The 25,182-nt window shown below is 39.6% G+C and overlaps 2 protein-coding genes across 2 annotated transcripts; both read right to left on the bottom strand.

Annotated features, from left to right (window-relative positions):
- Positions 1–3,199: 3,199 nt before the first annotated feature.
- On the bottom strand, positions 3,200–4,147 carry LOC113838662 (vomeronasal type-1 receptor 4-like). Its single transcript, XM_027434244.1, has one exon. The coding sequence runs from the start codon at positions 4,145–4,147 to the stop codon at positions 3,200–3,202; it is 948 nt and encodes a 315-aa protein (XP_027290045.1).
- Positions 4,148–13,547: 9,400 nt separating this feature from the next.
- LOC113838660 (vomeronasal type-1 receptor 4-like) lies at positions 13,548–14,495 on the bottom strand. The gene has a single exon (XM_027434242.1). The coding sequence runs from the start codon at positions 14,493–14,495 to the stop codon at positions 13,548–13,550; it is 948 nt and encodes a 315-aa protein (XP_027290043.1).
- Positions 14,496–25,182: the final 10,687 nt, after the last annotated feature.

Genomic DNA, 25,182 nt, shown 5'->3' with positions numbered 1-25,182 from the left:
TGAGTCTTTGGGTATATGCCAGGGAATGGCCTAGCTGGGTCATGTGGTAGAGCTATTGTTAGCTTATGAGACTTCACCACACTGATTTCCATAATGGCTGCTCCAGCTTGTAACTCTATCCACAGCGAATAAGAGCTCCCCTGTCCTTGAATCTTTGCCAGCATTTGTTGTTCGTTGTTTTCTTGTTCTTAGTAAGATAATATCTCAAAGTAGTTTTAATTGCATTTCTCTGAAGATGATGCACACATTTAAAAATATTTCTTAAGTCACTGTTATTTCATCTTTCCAGAGCAGCAATTCACTTTTGGATATTATGTTGTTTTCAAAACTCTATGGTTTCTAATGTATTCTAAACACATATATTTACATTCACAGTAAAGCTCTCACCCCTCATCAAAGAAGATTTTTTGCAGCAAGGCTACTGTGAAGATAGTAGATCCACAACTTTTCAAAATGCCGGGAGTTAGTGGCCTGGGGATGGCCAGTGTCAATTAGTACATCTGCAACACAACCCCTACACCTAAGTCTCAGAGAACACCGTGGAAGAGATCGTAAGAGCCCGAATATGAGGAGGCTCACCTCAAGGTTAGACAGGGAAGCTGTACCCATGAATTATCAACAATATGGTTTTCTACACAAGAGCTGCATAATGACAACCAGTTGAAATGTTGGTAAGATATGGTGGAAATCTGACGAGGCCTCACTCCTAGACGAAGACTCACATATACAGATATCTCTAGCTATATACTGGTATAGATCCGTCTACATCTATGTAAAAATAAAAATAGCTATATATCATTATGTATAGATAATGGCTGCTGAGACAAAGAATCAGTCTTTTTAGGGATAAAGACCCTGATAGTTTCTCCAGTCCCATCCTGTCAGCCTTAAAAAAACATAGACATACAAGCAACACTAACTGGACTCAGCTGCTTACAAATAAATGTAATGTGTAATATGTATGTGTACACGTATGCATGTAACAGGAACAATTATAGAAGAAGAGGCCATGACTTTGAGAAAGAGAAGAGGGATTGGAGAAGTGGTGAGGCCAGAGGGAGGGGGAAAAATGGTGCAAACACATTATTAGGATTTTCTTGGCAGACACTGCACCCCAATTCTAGTTTGAATATGTAATGTTCTGTTTAGTTATCGGCTGTCGGAGCTGACCTTAAACTGGGTTATGTCAAGAAACATCTATTCACCACACATAGAGAAGGCTATAACAGAGCAAAAGATTCTAGGCAAGCACGGATTATTGAAAATTTTTTATTTGAAATTACTTGTTTTATTTGGATTCATGACAAAAGTATGCTTACCCAAACCCCGTAAGACAAATGCATGTACTCTTTCCTCTTTGTTTTTAGCTTCAAACCCTCAGACCAAATGGAGACGATCACAGAAAACCACCACGGGTCACAATGCGGATATCACCAGATAGTGGGAAGTCCAGCTCCAATGGCTCCATCTACATCACAGGTCTTGATTAGGGAACAAGTCAGAAGACGGGGGTGGAAAATAATGTAAGATATACAATGCCAGCAAGTCTGCTGTGAAAGACTCTATTCTAGAAACGTCTATATAATCAACACTGGAACAATGTCAACATCCATGGGCATCTTAACTTGGAATGGGGTAAATTCCGTGGGGTCCATAGATAAAGAATTCAAGGCAACTAGTGACCTCTGGGAGAAAGAGAATTAGTCTCTCCCAGCGATGACCCCTTATTGGTTGTGCAACAGAATGGTCAGCACTGAACTGATATGTCCACAACAGAAACAGACCTTGAACATTGTAACTATATCTTTTGGTGCATATACACCTGTACAAATGCACACATATTTGTATGTAACAATAATAATAAAAAAGTGGTTGTCAACCTGAGATTGTGTGTGGGACAGTAGAGGGAGGGGCTCAAGGGAAGGTAGTTGGGAGGGGCTGGAGGGAGGAAAAGGAGGTGAGAAAGGGATGTCATTCTATTTCAATTAAAAATCAGTCAGTTGGCGATACTATATTGGTGCAACTTCTGATACTACCAGGTGACACAATCCCACAGTGGATTCCCTCATCCGCTGGCTTTTAAAATCCTTTTGTTCCCTTTCATCAATGTTCCCTGAGATTAAGGTGCAGAAGTGGGGAATGGGATTCACTACTCTGCATTTTGATGGGTTGTACTTTTCTGCAATGGTATCTAAAAGTGCAAAGAGAAATTTCCTAGATGCAGGGTGATGACTCACTTAGCAGACCTCAGCCCTACACAAAGAACTATAGGCAACTAAGGAATGTGAAGAGTGGGAGAGATAGTCATCCCCAGGAAAGGGCACACCAATTGCTTGTTCAGTATCAAATGGTCAACCCTCAATACATACATAGGAGTAACATTATGCAGACCAATCAGGTAGTGTTTATGAATTTAAGGATATGAACACAAACACACACACCTATACATGCATACACACACACACATGCACATACACACACTAACTCACACACACACACACACACACACACACACACACACACACACACACACTCGAACAATCAATGAAAAAAGGGGACATGAATTTGACAGAGAGAAAGGAGAGTTTTATACAGAAGGATTAAAGGCTGGAACCCTAAGGGGAAAATTGTATATCAATATAATAATTTCAATAAAGAAAATAATTAAAACATACTAAAATAATAAAAATATGACTGTCTCAAATACAGCTATGGTACAAGGACATCCCTTAAATTCCTGTCAGTTATACAACAAAAGAGTCTCCCCTATAGTAGTATTTGAGGTCGGTAATAGCTAATGTAGGATATGTTATTTGTTCAATGGTTAAAAGACATTCCTTAGGACAGAACACTCCCTCCAAAAAATCATAACCTAAGCTCCAATAGGCTTTTAAAATTTTTGATTAGAATTATTTTAATAGAGAAAAATGGAGAAGTAGAAAATTGTTCAAAATACCTAAAATATATTCACTTGGGCAAAGTGTCATAATTTGAGTGGATAACAAATTTTAAAGTTATTAAAATTATGTACACAGGATCATATTCCAGAAAAATGTTAACTAAATGAATTTTAATGTATTACAGAATGTCTGAAGTATAACCAAGGCCATATCAGGTATTCAAGGTCCACATTCAATTTTTTTATCCCACGTAAATCATTAAGACAGTTTTCCAATGATGGGAAAGTGTTTGTTTCAGCTCAGACACAGAGTACACTTTGAAAGCAGGTCCTCCTCCTTTCAGAAAAGGAAGAAGTGAGTTGCCAAGCAAGTTTATTATTCTTCATTAGTAAAAAGGGGCAGATGGTTGGGTAGCATGTTGCCAAAATTGCATTAATTCCCTCCACGTTTGGAATTTTTGCTTGTACATAAAAACTAGAAAGGGTGATGAAACTGTTCAACCAATAAAAGAACGCAAAACAGATTACCAGCAACAAAATGTTCTGAGTGGCTTTGTGTTCAGGAGAAGGCTGGTTGGAGAGGCTTGTGCTGTGGAGATGCTGGACTCTCTTGTGGTGTCTGTAGAGGACAGTTACCATGTACAGGCTGGTCCACATCATGAGGGCCACATAGAAGAGATCACGAATGAATATGATACTCGAAAATGACCCTGAATTTTGGTTCCCAAAGTGCTTGTTTTGACAATAAGGGTCCACATATCCATTGCCAAAGTGAGTAGAATTGGTTTTGGCTATTACCATTGGAACCATATATGTATAAATGAGCAGGTTAATGAGCCAGGAGCAAAGTAAGGATGACAAAGTCAACTTGGAGAGTTTAGGCTTAAGCCACACCCACCTAGAATTACTGGGAGTGATGAGGATGACTTGAAATGTGCTCAGAATAGAGGTGGTACTGATGGACATACCCCGCGTGACTCTGAATATAAATAACACTGCCCTACAGCCAGCATCATCCAGAAATTTGGTTACTCCAAAGGACGACATGATATGGGATATCAATGTGAATATGATCATCAGCACATTAACTATTGTCAGGTGCATGCAAACGGAATCGATCAACTTCTTAAAATGAGGCTTAAAGAAGAAAGTATATATGTACAAAATGAACAGTAATGAGTTCCCTGTGACACCAACACATAACTGAGTTATGAGACAGACCCCCAAGATGGTATTACTTGGAAGCATGATCATGTGTGTCAGGTTTGTTAGGCTGAGAGTGATAGATAAAGCAATGTATTATAAAACTATTTTTCAAATGACATTTGTGGGAAAATATAATGATTGACAGCTCAGCAGCAGAACTGGTAAGTGAGAAATGTCCAAATCCTTTCTATTCTTTTGTGTTGTTTTGGACAGGGCTACTTTGTGAATCACTGGCTGTTCTGGAACTTGCTCTGTAGACCAGGCTGGTCTCAAGTCCACGGAGATCCACCTACCTCTGTCTCCTATGTGATGGGATTGGAGGTGTGTGCCGTCACCATCTGAGGAAATGTCCAACTCCTTTCAATGTTAGGTGATGACATCTTAGCAACTGCATTCCTGGGATTCTTGACCATCTTAAAGGTTCGAATAATGTGTTGGAAAGCAGGTCAATTCAACCCAAATATCCTGAATGCATGTTAGGCAAAAGGTATGCTGACCTACGAGAAAACCGAATTTGCATATTCTGAGGCTTTTAATAAATGTTATTAGCTTTATGAGTATGAGTGCTTTCCCTGTATGTCTGTGCACAAATGCATGCTTGAGAATAAAACCCTGGCACTCTGGATGAGCAGCCTAAAGTCTTTCCCAGTTGAACCATCACTCCATTCCCCAGATATTTTCATTCATCGGCTGACGTGTTTTCCTTTAACCCAGGTATCATTGGAATCATGTTTGTAGCAACATTTGTTTCTAACAAAACAATGTTTGTGTGTGTAGTTGAACATCAGTCGTGTAGATACACACGTGTTTCTGTCAGTTTTGTGATGACTGAATACTTGGACTTTCCATGTGGGATGATTTGTCTTGCATGTCACCTTATAGTTTAACCAGCAGTGTTCTGAGGGATTTCATTTCCTTTCATCTCTTTTGCTAACACCTTAGTGTTGAGCTGCTGATATGTGGAAAGCAAAGTCAAGGGAGACTACAATCCCACAGTGGTGAGCATATCTTCACAAAAATGTGTTTTCTGTGACATTGGATGATCAAATCAGTCAGGTAGATTGTGATTGATAAACTCACAGCAACAAAGATTTATGTGTGTTGTTATTGCTATATCTGCATTCTATTGCCATCAGAAGATTCTTTCGTTGTATGATTTTGTTGAATATGTTGTCTGTACTTTTGATTTTGGATTCTTCAACTTCTTCAATGCCATTCATTCTTAGGCTTGGTCTTTTCATGGTGTCCCATATTTCCTGGCTACTGTGTGTTTGGGATTTGTTGGACTAACAGTTGAATTATCCATCCAGTCCCCAGAAATTTCTGAATTTTCTCCAGGCACACAAATCTCTGTCTCGTCGCAAGCCCCTACTATAGTTATTTGATTCTAGTATGAGGGACCAACTTTGAAATTACTTAAACAATTTTAACACCTAGGATATTGTTCTTCCATAATCCCAGTTATTTCTCATATCAGGAATTCAGTTAGTTTCAAGGCTTGTCATTGTTAGCCATTGTTATCTCTTATATAGTTAAACAGCACCCACCATTTAAGCTTAGAAAACAGCTCTCATCTCTCCTGGGCCTTATGCTTTTTCACAACCATGTTTTCTCCTGGATATCTCACAAATTAGTCTGTATTGGTTGTCATCCTCCTCACCATCTTCCTGAAATTTGTTTTTTCCTCGTCTTTCTGCTTTGTATCTGTCCTTAAACGCCCTAACTTGATATTGTTTTGTGACTCACCATGGTCCTGAAAATCCCCTCCTCTAACCTTGTTATTAATATTTTTCTCCTGCAAAGAATAATAGGACTGGGTTAAAAGGTCAGACTGTAATTTGAACCCAGATGAAACAGACTCACACTGTGACTTGCGCAGGAAGATCCTATCAATGGAAAATGGAATCACTAACGATTAGCATGCACTAGTTTTGACATTCAAGAAAAAGAAATTTTCTGGGCTGTGGTGGTGAAAGCCTTTAATCCCAGTACTCAGGAGGCAGAGGCAGGTGGATCTCAGTGAGTTTCAGACCACCCTGTTCTACTTAGCGACTTCAGGACAGCCAGGGTAACACAGAGAAAACCTGCCTGGAAAGAAAACAAAAACACAATCTAAAAAATAACACACACACAAAAGAAAATGAAATTTGGTGTGCTCCAGGTTCCCAACTTGTGTGGGCTTTTGTGGTGCAGCTGTTTTTGAGTTAATTCTGCTTCTAGAAGAAACCCCTCACCCATACTCCTGTAAGTAACCCCAATAAAACTCATTGAGTAAAAAAAAATTAAATGAAATTTGAATACCAATGAAGAGATATATAAAAAACTACCCTGGAGCAACTGCTAGAATTGTTTAAAAATATGTGAATTCCAAATAAATATTATTATATTCAATTGTATACATGTGTTAAGTCCTCAGAAATTAATGAAGGTATAATAAAATTTAAACCACAACAATGGTATAGATGCAGTAAGAACATAGAAGTGAACTATCCAGTTGTATAAAATATATGTAAGTAATAAAAATTATAATGATAATTTTAATTCAATCACAATCACACTCCACAAAATACAGATGACACATATTATTAGGAAGTGGCTATTTGAATTTTACTGAGAGCATAATTGTAAATATTCCTCTTTTCTTTCTTTGAAGGCAACTGTCAGCATGCTGGCATGTTGCAGAAAGAATGAAAAAAATTCTACACCCTGGCTAGGTGCTGAAAGATTCACCCTTTTACAGCAGGGCAAATACATCAAGCACAATGGAGAGGTAGAAGGTCCCTGAGAGAGTGATGATCAGCCCACAACTGGAGTGTCACAGTGAACATCAGAAAAATGAGTTTATACAACATTGTGTGCACTATATGTGAGATGCAACTGTATTAAAGAAATACGAAAAAAGAAATATGCAAAATTTAAAAGAAACGGAATAAAATTTCAAACTAACCAATTGAAAAATTTCACCTTAAATAAGGTATACTTCACATAAGAAATGTTAATGGCACACAATTACTACCTCCAAACAACCCACCTTCAGCAGCAACATAAAACTTAAATTTGAGAATAAAAATGCAGTTAATATCAACTTAGAAAATTATAGCAGACCATACAATCACAAGCAATATGATTGAGTCTTTTTCTTTCTTGAGACAGGGTTTCTCTGTGTAGACCTGACTGACCTGGAACTCATCCTGTAGACCAGGCTGGTCTTGAACTCCCAGAGATTTCCCTGTCTCTGTTTTCCAAGTGCTGGAAATGAAGGTATGTGTCAGCCTGCCCACCTTGATGGGAAATGTTAAAAATGCCTTCTTACATTTTACAAAGATAACAGATAAAAGAGAAAATGGGATCTAAAAATGGAGCTAGAGGGGCTGGAGAGATGGCTCAGCAGTTAAGAGCACAGGCTGCTCTTCCTTTACAGAGAAGCCAGGTTCAATTCCCAGCACTCCTATAGTACCTAACAATTGTCTATAACTCCATTTCAAGGGCATCTGACAGTCACACAGACATGAGTGCAGGCCAAACACCAATGGGCATAAAGTAAAAATGAAGTCCATTAGGTAAAAAAGAACATCGTATGAAAATTAATCTAGCCAACTGATAGGGTCAGTGTAACAAAACAGCACACAGTTTCCATAAAGAAGATATCATTCACAATAAGGTACAGATGAAGTAAGTAGCAAATGTGACCTATAACTAACATTAAAGCAAATGTCAACAGTAATGGTCTGGTTTGCTTTTAGCCAAAATTCTGTGTCTATAGCATTGTGTTACAAAGTAACACAATGAGGCTGTGTGAGGACTCTATGCATTGGAAAGTGAGCGTCAATGTCAAGGTTGAGTGTGGTGGACTAGATTGTTTGGTGACAGATGGAACCTTGAAGCCCATTGAGCAGCTGATGTAGCCAACTGAGGCACTCCAGGTTGAGTGAGAGATCCTGTCTCAAAAAATTAGGAGGAGGTAGAGGAAGACACATGATGTCAGTGTCTATCCTGTACACAACAGAACATTTGATCACACGGTCACATACATGCATACCTCACACAAAAGAAAGGGAAAGTTCTGGTACTAGCTCTCCTTTGAATTTCTGGTAGAATTCTTCTGTCAATCCATATGTAGGAAAAATAAAGCCAAGGCCACCACCTTGTAGAGAATATGCTGACACTCCTCTGTGAGACTTTGCTGTGGTTCAGGAAGAAAGACAAAGCACTTGGGTGAAATGTTGTACACAGCATCTGGCAAACTGCAGATGCTTGTTAAAAGGTTGTACTATGACTACCTAAGCCAATATGGGGCTTTAAGCAGAATGTGCAAAATTCTGTAAGATATTAGATGCCTCCAAAGATTTAAGAATTTTAAATAGTCATAGATGGTATATATTCACATGAGATTGAATCATGACTACATCAGATGAAACGGTGTTAATAGAAGGAAAAATGGGGGCTTGAGAGGACTCAGCATTTGAGAGAACTGGCTGGTCTTCCAGGGAGCCTGGGTTAGATTCCTCACATCACATAGAGACCCATAATTGTCTGTAACACCAGTCCTAAGGAATCTGGTGTCTTTTGCTGGGGCTTTGAACCATGTGGTGCATAGACATACTTGCAGGCCAATCACCATACAACTAAATACATGAATACAAATGAAAAATGAAAAAGTTTTTAAAAAGATTTAGTAAGATCTAGAGAACTATTGTTTTGAACAAAAATATAAGAAAATGAGATATACTAAATTGACTAAAAATTAGGGAAAATAAATCTGAAAGAAGAAATAAAAACCACATAATAATGGATGGCAGAGCAGTGGAAAAGAGAGGAAGACACCCACCTGTGACTCTGAGTGTGGAGGGTTGGGGATCCTTGCTCAGAGCGGTGTGAATCCCAACATGGGCAGGAAGCATCGCAGGTGCGAAGTATCTAGAAAAGGCTGCTTAGCAGGAGCCATGACCAAATAAGGGACAGGTTAAGAGGACTGTTCTTCCCAGTGGACATGAACCAGCTTGTCACCCATGGCGCCAATGGCCTTGTTGACTGTGCACAATTTGCTACACTCCAAGGAAAACTTCACTTCCCAGAAACAGTGTGACTCTCATGGTGATTGACCAAGTCAACTAAACAAGAGTTCTGTCGCTGATGAAGATAAGCTTTTCCCAATTTGAACTATGTCGGGAAGCAAACTTTTCAATCTGGGAGATCATTAAAAGTTTTCAGGCAGATGTGGAAAGTATTAGAGCCATTATCAGCTGATGGCAGGAACTTCTTCATTTCCCTGTTGATTTCTCCAGTGACCCATTGCTCTTTCAAGATGTGTTGTTCAACCTTCAAATCTATGTGCAATTTCTCTTGCTACTTAGTTCCAGTTTTATTACATTATCTGTTAAATTACAATCACTTACATGGTACTTTTTTCTCTTTGTTTTCTTTCTTCCTTATTCCCAAAACAGGATTACTTTTTTAGTTTTTACTTTTGGCTTTGATACTCTTAATATACCAAGCGCAGTTTCTCCTCCATCCCTACCTCACCTCCCCCTCCCCCAACCCATCCCATCCACTCCTCAGTCATGGTAAGGCCTCTCATGAGGAGTCAACAAAGCCTGGTCTATTCAGTTGAGGCAGGATCCCCATACCCCCATCAAGGTTGTATAAGGATCTCTGTAGAGAAAGACATTAATGGCATAGGGAAACCTGATACTGAGTAAATTCCCAGGAATCTACCACAAGGATGACCCCAGCTAAGACCCCCAACATTTGTGGAGAGCCTGCTTGAATTGGCTTTCCCTATAATCAGATTGTGACCCTAATTTTCATCAAAGAATCTTCATCCAGTAGCTGATGGAAGCCGATGCAGAGATTCAAATCCAAGCAGCAGGCCAAGCATGAAACAAAGGATATCAGGCTTTTATTTTTCATTATTACATTTCTAGTACTATGTGGCCTTCTGTCATTGCATATGAGTTAGTATGGCAACATACTGTTATAGTGTGAAAATACAACTCAATATATGTATCAGATATGCCTACCAGCTGAGCCCTAAACAGCAGGGAATGGGAATCTGAGCACACTCTTCAATTTAAAACTATTTTTAGAAAAAGATTTATTAATTACTATACATATATTTCTTCCTGCACACCAGTAGAGGGCACCAAATCTCATTATAGAGGGTATTTGATATTATTTGAGCCACAATGTGTTTGCTGGGATTGAAACTCGGGCCTTTAGCAATAGCAGTCAAAGCTCTTAACCTCTGAGCCATCTGTGCAGCCCCTCATTGAACATTTTCTACTTTGCATTTTGAGTTCTTTCTGCAAATTTCATCAGCCAATTCATTGGTTGGTGTTGTTTGATCCTCTGTCAGCTGTATAAGGTAGCAAATTTTGTCTCATTCTGGGATCTAGCTCTTCACTGGATTTACTTTCTTTTGCTGTAAAGAAGCATTTTAATTATATGAGATTGCATTTGTCAGCTACTGACATTCATTGTCGACGGACTGGAGTCCTATTCAGAAAGTATTTCCCTTGTCTATACCTTGCCTTATTTTTACTCTAATGTTCTCAGAATGTGGGTCCCTGTATAAAAATATAAACTCTAACAGGAGATGACTTAGCGTGAGATTCAAGGATGCAGCTTTATCTTCTACTCATAGATTTTCAGCCTTCATTTAACCATTTGTCAGAGTTATTTTTTCTCCCTTGTGCATTTTTTGGCATTTTTATGAATTGGGTGATTGTTTCTGTCTATTCTGTTGAGCTGTGTGCTTTTGTCCCTGTGGTTGTAATGTATGATTTGGAGTAGGGTATGTATGTATGGTCATTCCTCTAGATTTATTTTTTAACCCTGATTTTTTGCAGTTTGATTACTGAGTCTGGATTAACTCACTCAATAGTATTTTTATGTTCTACTCACTTGAAAATTTGATATTTTCTTTTTTTTAAAGATGACTATAATTCTATTGTGTATGTACAACATTTTCATTATCCAGTCATCATTTGAAGGACATATAGGTTGGTTCTGTTTTCCACCTATTTTGAATATAGCCACAGTTCATATGGTTGAGCAAGTATCTCGGTAGTAGGATATTGAGTATTGAGTCTTTGGGTATATACCAGGGAATGGCCTAGCTGGGTCATGTGGTAGAGCTATTGTTAGCTTATGAGACTTCACCACACTGATTTCCATAATGGCTGCTCCAGTTTGTAACTCTATCCACAGCGAATAAGGGCTCCCCTGTCCCTGAATCGTTGCCAGCCTGTGTTGATAGTTGTTTTCTTGTTCTTAGTAAGATAAATCTCAAAGTAATTTTAATTGGCATTTCTCTGAAGATGATGCACACATTTAAAAATATTTCTTAAGTCACTGTCATTTCATCTTTCCAGAGCAGCAATTCACTTTTGGATACTACTGTTGTTTTGAAAACTATATGGTTTCTAATGTATTGTAAACACATATGTTTACATCCACAGTAAAGCTCTCACCCCTCATCAAAGAAGACTTTTGTGCAGCAAGGCCACTGTGAAGAACCACAACTTTTCAAAATGCAGGGAGTTAGTGGCCTGGGGATGCCGAGTCTCAATTAGTACATCTGCAACACAACCCCTACACCTAAGTCTCAGAGAACACCATGGAAGAGATCTTAAGAACCCAAATATGAGGAGGCAACCTCAAGGTATGACAGGGAAGCTGTACCCATGAATTATCAACAATATGGTTTTCTACACAAGAGCTGCATAATGACAACACCAGTTGAAATGTTGGTAAGATATGGTGGAAATCTGACGAGGCCTCACTCCTAGACGAAGATTTACAGAAACAGATATCTCTATCTATATACAGGTATAGATCTATCTACATCTGTGTAAAAATAAATGTAGCTATATATCGTTATGTATAGATAATGGCTGCTGAGAGAAGAAGAATCAGCCTTTTTGAGGGGTAAAGTCACCGACAGTTTCTCCAGTCCCATCCTGTCAGCCTTCAAAAAACGGAGACACACAAGCAACACCAACTGGACTCAGCTGTTACAAGTAAATGTAATGTGTAATATGTATGTGTACATTTATGCATATAAGTTGTGGAGATTTCCTTCCACAACTTTCTGTAGGGATGGATTGGTGTTGTTTAAATCTGGTTTTGTCTTGGAAAATTTTGTTTTCTCCATTTATATTAATTGAAAGCTTTGCTGGGTTTAGTGGTCTGGGCTGGCATCTGTATTCTCTTAGAGTCGGTAGTGTATCTATCCAGGTCCTTCTGGCCTCAGAGTTTCCATGGAAAAGTCCTGAGTAATTCTGATAGGGTTGCCTTCATATGTTAATTGGACATTTTCCTTGGCTGCTGCTAATATTCTTTTTTTTGTAATTTTTTTCATTAGTTCAAATTAGGAACAAGCTTGTTTCACATGTTAATCACTTCTCCCCTTCCGTACTCTCCTGCACATCCCTTCGTTCCCTACCCCCGAACTACTCCCCATCCCATCCACCGTCCACGCCCCGGGCAGCATAGGACCCTCGACAGGGGCTCCTGGACCATCATCCTGGACCGGGCCTAGGCCCTCCTATACGTGTCCAGGCCCTTCCGTACTCTCCCGCACATCCCTTCGTTCCCTACCCCCGAACTACTCCCCATCCCATCCACCGTCCACGCCCCAGGCAGCATAGGACCCTCGACAGGGGCTCCACCCCATCATCCTGGACCGGGCCTAGGCCCTCCTATACGTGTCCAGGCCAAGAGTGCATCCCTTAACTTGCGATGGATTCTCATAGTCCCTTCTTACACCAGGGAAAAATACTAATCCACTACCAGGGGACTCCTAGAGGGCAGAGGCCTCCTAATTGACATCCATTTTCAGGGGTCTGGATCTGGCCTGTGCTGGTCTCCCAGACAGCAGTCTGGGGTCCATGTGCCCCCCCTTGTTCAGGCCAGCTGTTTCTGTGGGTTTCACCAGCCTGGGTACTGACCCTTTGATCTTCATCCCTCACCCTCGGCAACTAGGTTAAAGAGTTCAGTTCAGTGCATATCTGTGGGTGTCTGCCTCTGTTTCCATCAGCCAATGGAAGTAGCACGATACAAAAATAACTCAGATATTGGGGTTTCTACAACAGCTTGTTTCTTGGGCCCATTTGATCGGCAAACATTTTCCCAATGGTTTACAATTAGAAGTGTTTTAATAGAGAAAAATTAAGAAGTAAAATATTGTTGAAAATACTTAAAATATATTCCTTTGTCCAAAATGTCATAAATTGAATAGGTAGTAAATGTTATATTTATTAAAATTATGTACTCAGAGTTGTATTCAAGAAAAGTGTTAACTGCATGAATTTTAATGGATTACAGAATGTTTAAAGGATAACTAAGTCCATATCATGTATTCAAGGTCCACATTCAAATACTTTATCCCATGGAAATCATCAAGACAATATTCCATTGATGAGAATGTGCGGGTTTCAGCTCAGCCACGGAGTGCTCTTTGAAAACAGGCCATCCTCCTTTCAGAAAAGGAAGAAGTGAAATGCAAAACAAGTTTATTATTCTTCATCAGCAAAAAAGGGCAGATGGTTGGGTAGCATGTTCCCAAAATGGCATTAATTCCCTCCCAGTTTGGAATTTTTGCTTGTACATAAAAACCAGAAAGGGTGATGAAATTGTTCAACCAATAAAAGAACACAAAACAGGTTACCAGCAACAAGATGTTGTGAGTGGCTTTGCGTTCAGGAGATGGCTGGCTGGACAGGCTTGTGCTGTGGAGATGCTGGACTCTCTTGCGGTGTCTGTAGAGGACAGTTACCATGTAAAGGCTGGTCCACATCATGATGGCCACGTAGAAGAAATCATAAATGAAAATGATAATCAAAAATGACCCTGAATTTTGGTCCCCAAAGCGCTTGTTTTGACAGTAAGGATTTACATATCCATTGCCAAAGTGAGTAGAATTGGTTTTGGCTATTACCAATGGAATCATATATGCATAGATGAGCAGGTTAATGAGCCAGGAGCAAAGTAAGGATGACAAAGTCAACTTGGAGAGTTTAGGCTTAAGCCACGCCCAACTAGAATTACTGGGAGTGATGGTGATGACTTGAAATGTGCTTAGAATAGAGGTGGTACTGATGGAGATACCCCGGGAGACTCTGAATATAAATAACACTGCCCTACAGCCAGCATCATCCAGAAATTTGGTTACTCCAAAGAATGACATGATATGGGATATCAACATGAATATGACCATCAGCACATTAACTATTGTCAGGTGCATGAAAATGGAATCAATCAACTTCTTAAAATGAGGCTTAAAGAAGAAAGTATATATGTACAAAATAAACAGTAATGAGTTCCCTGTGACACCAACACATAACTGAGTTATGAGACAGACCCCCAAGATGGTATTACTTGGAAGCATGATCATGTGTGTCAGGTTTGTTAGGCCGAGAATGACGGAAAAACGGACTGTATTATAAAACCATATTTCCTATGAGATTAGTGGGAAAATATAATGATTGACAGCTCAGGAGGAGAAATGGTAAGTGAGAAATGTCCAAATCCTTTCTATTCTTTTTTGTTGTTTTGGACAGGGCTTCTTTGTGAATCACTGGTTGTTCTGGAACTTGCTCTGTAGACCAGGCTGGTCTCGACTTCACAGAGATCCACCTACCTCTACCTCCTAGGTGCTGGCATTAGAGATGTGTGCCATCACCGCCTGAAGAAATGTCCAACTCCTTTCAATGTTAGGTTCAAAGTTGACATCTAAGCAACTGCATTCCAGGAATTCTTGACCAACTTAGAGGGTAGAATAAAGTGTTGGAAAGCAGGTCACATCCACCCAAACACCCTGAATTCATGTCAGGCAGAGGATATGCTGACCTATGTGAAAGACAAATTTGCATGTCATAAGGCTTTTAATAAAAGTTATTTGTTTTATGAGTATGAGTGCTTTGACTGTGAACTATATTCATGCTTGAGAATCAAACCCTGGCACTCTGGAAGAGCAACCAAAGGTCTTTCACAGTTGAACCATCCCTCCATTCCACAGATATTTTCATCCATCAGTTGATATGTTTTCCTTTAACCCAGGTATCAATTTAATCATGTTTGTAGCAACATTTGTTTCTAAAACATAGATGGTAGTGTGTACTTGAATCTCAGTGGTTCAGATACACACGTGTTTCTGTCAGCTTTGGGATGACTGAATACTTGGACTTTCCATGTGGGATGCTTTGTCTTGCATTTCACTCTATAGGTTAACCAGCAATGTTCTGAGGGATTTCTTTTTTTAATATATTTTTAAGTTTTTATTTATGTATTATGTATACAATATTCTGCTACCATATATATCTGCACACAAGAAGAGGGCACCAGGTCTCATTACAGATGGTTGTGAGCCATCATGTGGTTTCTGGGAATTTAACTCAGGACCTCTGGAAGAGCAGTCGGTGTTTTAACCTTTGAGCCATCTCTCTAGCCCCGAAGTTCTTTTTCTTTTTTCTTTCTTTCTTTCTTTTTTTTTTTGTTTTTTTGTTTTTTTGAGTCAGGTTTTCTCTGTGTAGCTTTGGAGCCTATTCGGGTACTCATGCTGGAGACTAGGTTGGCCTGGAACTCACAGAGATCTGCCTGCCTCTGCCTCCCAGGTGCTGTTCTGAGGGATTTCATTTCCTTTTGTCTCTTTTGCTAACAGCTTAGAGTTGAGCTGCTGATATGTGGAAAGCAAAGGCCAGGATGAGACTACAAACCCACATAAGTGAGCACATTTTCACAAAACTCTGTTTTCTGTAACAATTGATGATCCAATCAGTCAGGTAGATTCTGATTGATAAACCCATTGTAACAAAGATTTGTGTTGTTATTACAATATCTGCATTAAATTGCCATCCGAAGATTCTTTCGTTCTATATTTTGTTCAATATATTTTCTGTACCTTTGATTTTAGATTCTCTACCTTCTTCTATGCCATTTATTCTTAGGTTTGGACTTTTCATGGTGTCCCATATTTCCTGGCTACTTTGTGTTTGGGATTTGTTGGACTCAACAGATGAACCATCCAACAAGTCCCCATAAATTTCTGAATTTTCTCCAGGCACACAAATCTCTGTCTTGTCGCAAGCCCCTTCTATAGTCAATTATTCTAGTATGAGGGACCAACTTTGAAATTACTTAAAGAATTTTAACACCTAGGATATTGTTCTTCCATAATCCCAGTTATTTCTCATCTCAGGGATTCAGTTAGTTTCAAGGCTTGTCATTGTTAGCCATTGCTATCTCTTATATAGTTAAACAGCACCCACCATTCTTAAGCTTAGAAAACAGCTCTCATCTCTCCTGGGCCTTATGGCGTTTACAGAACCACATTTTCTCCTGGATCACTCACAAATTCCCAAATATTAGTCTGTATTGCTTGTCATCCTCCTCACCATCTTCCTGAAATTTGTTTTTTCCTCCTCTTTCTCTCTGCTATATTTCTGTCCTTAAACGCCTTAACTTTTCATTGTTTTGTGACACCCAAGGTCCTGAAAATCCTCTCCACTAACCGTGTTATTAGTATTTTCTCCTGCAAAGAATACGAGGACTGGGTTAAAATGTCAGACTGTCATTTGAACCCAGATGAAACAGACTCACACTATGACTTGCACAGGAAGATCCTATCAATGGAAAATAGTATCACCAACTATTAGCATGCACTAGATTTGACATTCAAGAAAAAGAATTTTTCCGGGCTGTGGGGATGAAAGCCTTTGATCCCAGGAGGCAGAGGCAGGTGGATCTCAGTGAGTTTCAGGCCACCCTGTTCTACTTAGCTACTTCAGGACAGACAGGGTAACACAGAGAAACCATGCTTCGAAAGAACACAAAAACAAATCTAAAACACACACACAAAAAAAAAAAGAAAAGAAAAGAAAATGAAATTTGGTGTGCTCCAGGTTCCCAGGTTGTGTGGGCTTCTGTGGTGCTGCTGTTTTGGAGTTACTTCTGCTTCTAGAAGAAACCCCTCACCCATACTCCTGTAAGTAACCCCAATAAAACTCATTGATCAACTGGAGTAAAAAATAAAGGAAATGAAATTTGAATACCAATGAAGAAACATAAAAAACAATCCTGGAGCTTTATGTAAAACTACGTTAATTCCAAATAAATATTATACTTAATTGTATACATGTGTTAAATCCTCAGAAATTAATCAAGGTTATAATAAAATTTGAACCTCAACAATGCAGTAAGAAAACATAGAAGTGAGCTCTAGAGTTATATAAATATACGTAAGTAATCAAAAATTACAGTGATAGTTTCAATCATATTCACAGTCCACAAAATACAGATGACACATATTATTAAGAAGTTGTTATTTGAATTTTACTGAGAGCATACTTGTAAATGTTCCTCTTTTCTTTGAAGGCATCTGTCAGCATGCTGGCATGTTGGACAAAGAATGAAAAAAATTCCCCATCCTGGCTGAGTGCTAAAAGATTCACCCTTTTACAGCAGTGCAAATATGTCAACAACAATGGAGAGGTAAAAAGTCCCTGTGCAAGTGAAGATCAGCCCACAGCTGGAGTGTCACAGTGAACACCAGAAAAATTAGTTTATACGGCATTGTGTTCACTGTATGTGAGATGCAACTCTAATAAAGAAATATGAAAAAGAAATATGCAAAATTTGAAGAAATGGAAGAAAATTTCAAACAATCTAACTGACAATTTTCACCTTAAATAAGGTATACTTTACATAAGAAATGTTAATGGAACACAATTACTACCTCCAAACAACCCACCTTCAGCAGCAACATAAAACTTAAATTTGAGAATAAAAATGCTGGTAATATCATTTACACATAATCAAGCTCAGAAAATTTTAGCAGACCAAACAATCACAAGCAATATGATTGAGTCAGGTTCAATTCCCACCACTGGTATAGCACCTAACAATTGTCTGTAACTCCATTTCCAGGGGATCTGACACTCACACAGACATGAGTGCAGGCCAAACACCAATGGGCATAAAGGAAAAATGAAGTCCATTACCTAAAAAAGAGCATGTTATGAAAATTAAGTTAGCAATCTGATATGGTCAGTGTAACAAACAGCACGCAATTTCCATAAAGAAGAAATCATTCGCCACAAGGCAGAGATGAATTAAGTTGTCAATGTGACCTTATAACCCACATTAGAGAAAGTATCAACAGTAATGGTCTGGTTTGCTTTTAGCCAAAATTCTGTGTCTATAACGTTGTGTTACACAGTAACACAGTGAGGCTGTGTGAGGACTCTATGCATTGGAAAGTGAGCGTCAATGTCAAGGTTGAGTGTGGTGGACTAGATTGTTTGGTGACAGATGGAACCTTGAAGCCCATTGAACAGCTGATCTAGCCAACTGATGCACTCCAGGTTGAGTGAGAGATCCTGTCTCAAAAAATTAGGAGGAGGTAGAGGAAGACACATGATGTCAGTGTCTATCCTGTACACACACAGGAACATGTGATCACACGGTTACATACATGCATACCTCACACAAAAGAAAGGGAAAGTTCTGGTACTAGCTCTCCTTTGAATTTATGGTAGAATTCTGCAGTCAATCCATATATAGGAAAAATAAAGCCAAGGCCACCACCTTGCAGAGAATATGCTAACACTCCTCTGTGAGACTCTTCTGTGGTCCAGGAAGAAAGACAAAGCACTTGGGTGAAATGTTGTACACACCATCTGGCAAACTGCAGATGCTTGTTAAAAGTTTGGACAATGACTACCTAAGCCAATATGGGGCTTTAAGCAGAATGTGCAAAATTCTGTAAGATATTAGATGCCTCCAAAGATTTAAGAATTTTAAATAGTCCTAGATGGGATATATTCACATGAGATTGAATCATGACTAGATCAGATGAAACAGTGTTGACAGAAGAAAAAATGGGGGCTTGAGAGGACTCAGCGGTTGAGAGAACTGGCTGGTCTTCCAGGGAGCCTGGGTTAGATTCCTTACACCACACAGCGACTCATAATTGTCTGTATCACCAGTCCTAAGGAGTCAAGGTCTTTTGCTAGAGCTTTGAACCATGTGGTACACAGACATACTTGCAGGCCAACCACCATACAAAAAATACATGAATAAAAATTAAAAATGAATAAATTTTAAAGAACAGTTTATGAAAATCAGGAGATGTATTGAACAAAAATATAAGAAAGGAGATATACTAAATTGACTAAAAATTAGGGAAAAATAAATCTGAACGATTGTACACAAATCCAAAGAATAACGGATGGCAGAGCAGTGGACAAGAGAGGAAGACACCCACCTGTGACTCTGAGCGTGGAGGGCTGGGATCCTTGCTCAAGGCTGTGTGAATCCCAACCTGGGCAGGAAGCAGCATCACAGGTGCAAAGCATCTTGAAAAGACTGCCTAGCAGGAGCCATGACTATATAAGGGACAGGTTAAGAGGACTGTTCTTCCCAGTGGACATGAACCAGCTTGTCACCCATGGCACAGTGGCCTTGTTGACTGTGCACATTGCTGCACTCCAAGGAAAACTTCACTTCCCAGATACAGTGTGACTCTCATGGTGATTGACCAAGTCAACTAAACAAGAGTTCTGTCTCTGTCTGAAGATAAGCATTTCCCAAGTTGAACTATGTCGGGAAGCAAACTTTACAATCTGGGAAATCATTAAAAGTTTTCAGGCAGATGTGGAAAGTATCGCAGACATTATCAGATGATGGCAGGAACTTCTTCATTTCCCTGTTGATTTCTCCAGTGACCCATTGCTCTTTCAAGATGCATTGTTTAACCTTCAAATCTTTGTGCAAATTCTCATGCTACTTACTTCTAGATTTATTACCTCATTAAAAAAGTAACAAACAATTATACTGGTTCTTTGTACTTCTTTCTTTATCCAAAGACAGTCTTTTATTTTTATTTTTGTTTTTTATACATCTAACACACCAACCAGTTTCCACTACCTCCCTTCTTCACCTCTCTCCTCCTGCAACCCATCCCATCCACTCTTCAGAAAGGGTAAGATCTCCATGGGGAGTCAACAAAGCCTGTTACATTCAGTTGAGGCAGGACCCCCATCCCCCATCAAGGTTGAGCAAGGAACTCTATAGAAGAAGCCCTTACTTGTTTAGGGAAATGTGATGCTAAGGAAATTCCCAGGAATCTTCCACAAGTATGACTCCAGAGAAGACCCTAACAATAGTGAAGAGGGTTCCTGAACTGGCCTTGCCCTTTGATGAGACTGGTGACTTCCCTAATTGTCATCAAAGAACCTTCATCCAGTAGCTGATGGAAGCATTTGCAGACATCCAAATCCAAGCACCAGGCCAAGCATGAAACAAAGGATATCAGGCTTTTATTTTTCATTATTACATTTCTAGTACTATTTGGCCTTCTGTCAAATCATATGAATTCATTTAGCAACTTATTGTTATAGGGTCAAAATACAACTCAATACATGTATCAGATATGCCTTCCAGCTGACACTGTATAGTTGGGAATATGAATCTGAGCATTCTTTAGTTTTTTCCTTTTTAAAAAAAATATTTCTTTATTTATTTACTATATGTACAGTGTTCTGCCTGTACCCCATAAGAGGGCACCATATCTCATTTTAGATTGTTTTGAGCCACTCTGTGGTGGCTGGGAATTGAACTCAGGATTTCTGGAAGAACAGTCACTGCTCTTAACATCTGAGCCATCACTCCAGCCCTTCTTTGAGCTTTTCAATTTTGTATTTTGAGTTCTGTCTGCCCATTTAAGTAGCCAATTCATTGGCTGGTGTTGTTTGATCTTCTGTCAGCTGTATAAGGTAGCAAATTTTGTCCCATTCAGGGATCTAGCTCTTTACTGGATTTACTTTCCTTTGCTGTAAAGAAACATATTAATTATATGAGACACATTTTTTCAGCTACTGGCATCGATTCTCAAAGATCTGGAGTACTATTAATAAAGAATTTCCTGTGTCTACATCTTGAAGTGTTTTCCTTTAAAGTTTTAGAATGTGGGGTCCAGTATCGCGATTTAGAATCTACCTGGAGAAGCCTTTTGTGTAGTGGGACAGATGAGGACACAGCTTTATCTTCTACTCGTTGATTTTCAGCCTTCATCTAACCATTAGTCAGAGGGTGTTTTCCTCCAATGTGCATTTTGGGTCAGTACGAATCAGGTGATTGTGTCTGTCTATTCTGTTGACCTGTGTGCCTTTGTCCCTATGGTTCTATAGTATGATTTGAAGTCAGGTAAGGTTCTACTTCCAGAATATTTCTTTTAAACCTATTTTTTTGTTGTTGTTGTTCAGGGGCTTTTGTGTTTCCCTATGCTTTGAGATTTTCCATACCATTCCCCAGTTATCTCTCTTTCTCTCTGCCTCCTGCTCATGAGTCAGTTGTGAGCTCTCATCTCCTGCTCCAGTGCCAAATCTGGCTGCCACCAAGATCTGCACCCAGATAGTCATGGCCTCTGATTCTCTACAATGGGGAACCCCAAATTAAATGCTTTCTTTTATAAGTTGCCTGGGTCATGGCATTTCTTCACAGCAATAGGAAAGCAACTAAGACACTGGGGATGGAGTGACTCTTTCTACATTTCAGGTTTGGCACAGCAGCCTCCCTTGTATTGCTCCTTTGGCTCGCTACAGCATTGGAAAAAGAAAGAGACATTTCAAGGGCATGGGGTTTGATGTGCTTTTCCTGGCATCAAGGGATTGAAGGAAATGTTTCAGAGCATTTCAGATATCAGATCAGAGGAACAAATAACAAGAAATGCAGATTCAGTTCTGTAGTGAGAGATCTAACTACACACCTGTGGCGCAGACCATGCCCATTTGGGTGTGGTCACAGGTGAGTACTTGAGTGTGTGGGATTTGGTCTGTGGTCTCGGACAAGTTTGTTCTCTCTTGGTTCTGGTGGGGTGGGGGAGAGCAGCTCAAGTTTGATCCTTGGACCTGGAACTTGAGGGTCATCGTTTTCTCGTGTAAGTGACTTCTTCCTGAAGAAAATTAACCTATATTGTCCTAGTCCCGAGTATGTTAATGTGCTCATCCATATGTAATGTCAGCAGTGGGATAGGAACCCATGACTCCAGGGGAAACCGTTCTTTTCATTTAGACAGAGGAGATGATGGGACGTGCCATTCTGTAAATATGTTTCTCTTATTGGTTAATGAATAAAGCATTGTTGGCCCATAGGGAAGCAGGACAGGTAGAACTAGGAGAGGTGGAGGATTCTGGGAAACATGGGAAGAGTCAGTCACCATATAGGATGCCAGAGGAGTAACGGGTCTGGACTGTTTCTCTAGTAAGAGAAGACCATTTGGAAACACTTACATGATTAGAAATGAGTTAATAATTGAGACAGAGTTAGCCAATAAGAAGTTAAAGCCTGTGGGCAACAATTTTCTAATTAATATAAATCTTTGTGTGCTTATTTAAGGCCTCAAACGGCACTGGGACCAAGGCGGGTGTGGGAAAGAGCACACTTTACACAGATAAACAGAGATTCTATAGAATTCATGGCTGGAAATTAAAGCTCTTTAGGGAAGTCACCAGTCTCATCACACCCAAGGCCAGTTCAGGAACCCTCTTCACTATTGTTAGGGGTCTTATGTGGAGCCATCTTGTGGAAGATTCCTGGAAATTTCCTTAGCATCGGGTTTCCCTAAGCCAGTAAGGGCTTCTTCTATAGAGATCCGTGCTCAACCTTGATGAGGTATGGGGGTCCTGCCTCAATTGATTGTAACAGGCTTTGTTGACTCCCCATGGAGATCTTACCCTTTCTGAAGAGTGGATGGGATGGGTTGTAGGAGGAGAGAGGTGAAGAAGGGAGGTAGTGGAAACTGTGGTTGGTGTGTTAGATGTATAAAAAACAAAAATAAAAATAAAAGACTGTCTTTGGATAAAGAAAGAAGTACAAAGAACCAATATAATGGTTTGTTACTTTTTTAATGAGCTAATAAATCTAGAAATAAGTAGCAAGAGAATTAGCACAAAGATTTGAAGGGTAAACAATGCATCTTGAAAGAGCAATGGGTCACTGGAGAAATCAACAGGAAAATGGAGAAGTTCCTGCCATCAGCTGATAATGGCTGTGATACTTTCCACATCTGCCTGAAAACTTTTAATGATTTCCCAGATTGAAAAGTTTGCTTTCTGACAGTGTTCAACTTGGGAAATGCTTATCTTCAGACAGAGACAGAACTCTTGTTTAGTTGACTTGGTCAATCACCATGAGAGTCACACTGTAGCTGGGAAGTGAAGTTTTCCTTGGAGTGCAGCAAAATGTACAGAGTCAACAAGGCCACTGGTGCCATGGGTGACAAGCTGGTTCATGTCCACTGGGAAGAACAGTCCTCTTAACCTGTCCCTTATATAGTCAGGGCTCCTGCTAGGCAGCCTTTTCAAGATGCTTTGCACCTGTGATGCTGCTTCCTGCCCAGGTTGGGATTCACACCGCACTGAGCAAGGATCCCAGACCTCCACGCTCAGAGTCACAGGTGGGTGTCTTCCTCTCTTTTCCATTGCTCTGCCATCTGTTATTCTTTGGGTTTTTGTTCCTTCTTTCAGATTTATTTTCCCTAATTTTTAGTCAATTTAGTATATCTCCTTTCTTATATTTTTGTTCAATACATCTCCTGATTTTCATAAACTGTTTTTTAAAATTTATTCATTTTTAATTTTTATTCATGTATTTTTTGTATGGTGGTTGGCCTGCAAGTATGTCTTTGCACCATATGGTTCAAAGCTCTAGCAAAAGCCGTAGATTCCTTAGGACTGTGTTACACACAATTATGAGTCTCTGTGTGGTGTGAGGAATCTGACCAAGGCTCCCTGGAAGACCAGCCAGTTCTCTCAACCGCTGAGTCCTCTCAAGCCCCATTTTTCCTTCTGTTAACACTGTTTCATCTGATCTAGACATGAGTCAGTCTCATGTGAATATATCCCATCTATGACTATTTAAAATTCTTAAATCTTTGGAGGCATCTAATATCTTACAGAATTTTGCACATTCCTCTTAAAGGCAAATATTGGCTTAGGTAGTCATTGTACAACCTTTTAACAAGCATCTCAGTTTCCCAGATGCTGTGTACAACATTTCACCCAAGTGCTTTGTCTTTCTTCCTGGACTACAGAAAAGTCTCACAGAGGAGTGTTAGCATATTCTCCACAAGGTGGTGGCCTTGGCTTAATTTTTCCTATATATGGATTGACTGCAGAATTCTACCAGAAATTCAAAGGAGAGCTAGTACCATAACTTTCCCTTTCTTTTGTGTGAGGTATGCATGTATGTGACCGTGTGATCACATGTTCCTGTGTGTGCACTGACATCATGTGTCTTCCTCTACCTCCTCTTAATTTTTTGAGACAGGATCTCTCACTCAACCTGGAGTGCATCAGTTGGCTACATCAGCTGCTCATTGGGCTTCAAGGTTCCATCTGTCACCAAACAATCTAGTCCACCACACTCAACCTTTACTTTGATGCTCACTTTCCAATGCATAGAGTCCTCACACAGCCTCATTGTGTTACTTTGTAACACAATGTTATGGACACAGAATTTTGTCTAAAAGCAAAACAGACCATTACTGTTGATACTTTTTGATGTTGGTTATAAGGTCACATTGACAACTTAATTCATCTCTGCCTTATGGCGAATGATTTCTTCTTTATGGAAACTGTGTGCTGTTTTATATACTGACCGTATTAGTTCGCTAGCTTAATTTTCATATGATGTTTTTTTTTACGTATTGGACTTCATTTTTACTTCATGTCCATTGGTGTTTGGCCTGCACTCATGTCTGTGTGAATGTCAGATCCCCTGAAAATGGAGTTACAGACAATTGTTAGGTGCTATAGGAGTGCTGGGAATTGAACCTGGGTTCTCTGTAAAGGAAGAGCAGCCTGTGCTCTTAACTGCTGAGCCATCTCTCCAACCCTCCAGCTCAATTTTTAAATCACATTTTCTCTTTTATCTGTTATCTTCATAAAATGCAAGAAGGCATTTTTAACATTTCCCATCAAGGTGGGCATGCTGACACACACCTTCATTTCCAGCACTTGGAAAGCAGATACAGGGAAATCTATGGGAGGTCAAGGCCAGCCTGGTCTACAGGATGA

This window comes from Cricetulus griseus, chromosome 9 (genome assembly GCF_003668045.3).
Source record: "Cricetulus griseus strain 17A/GY chromosome 9, alternate assembly CriGri-PICRH-1.0, whole genome shotgun sequence".
In the NCBI taxonomy this organism is placed as follows: Eukaryota; Metazoa; Chordata; class Mammalia; order Rodentia; family Cricetidae; genus Cricetulus; species Cricetulus griseus.
This window is presented reverse-complemented; position numbering and strand designations above follow the sequence as displayed.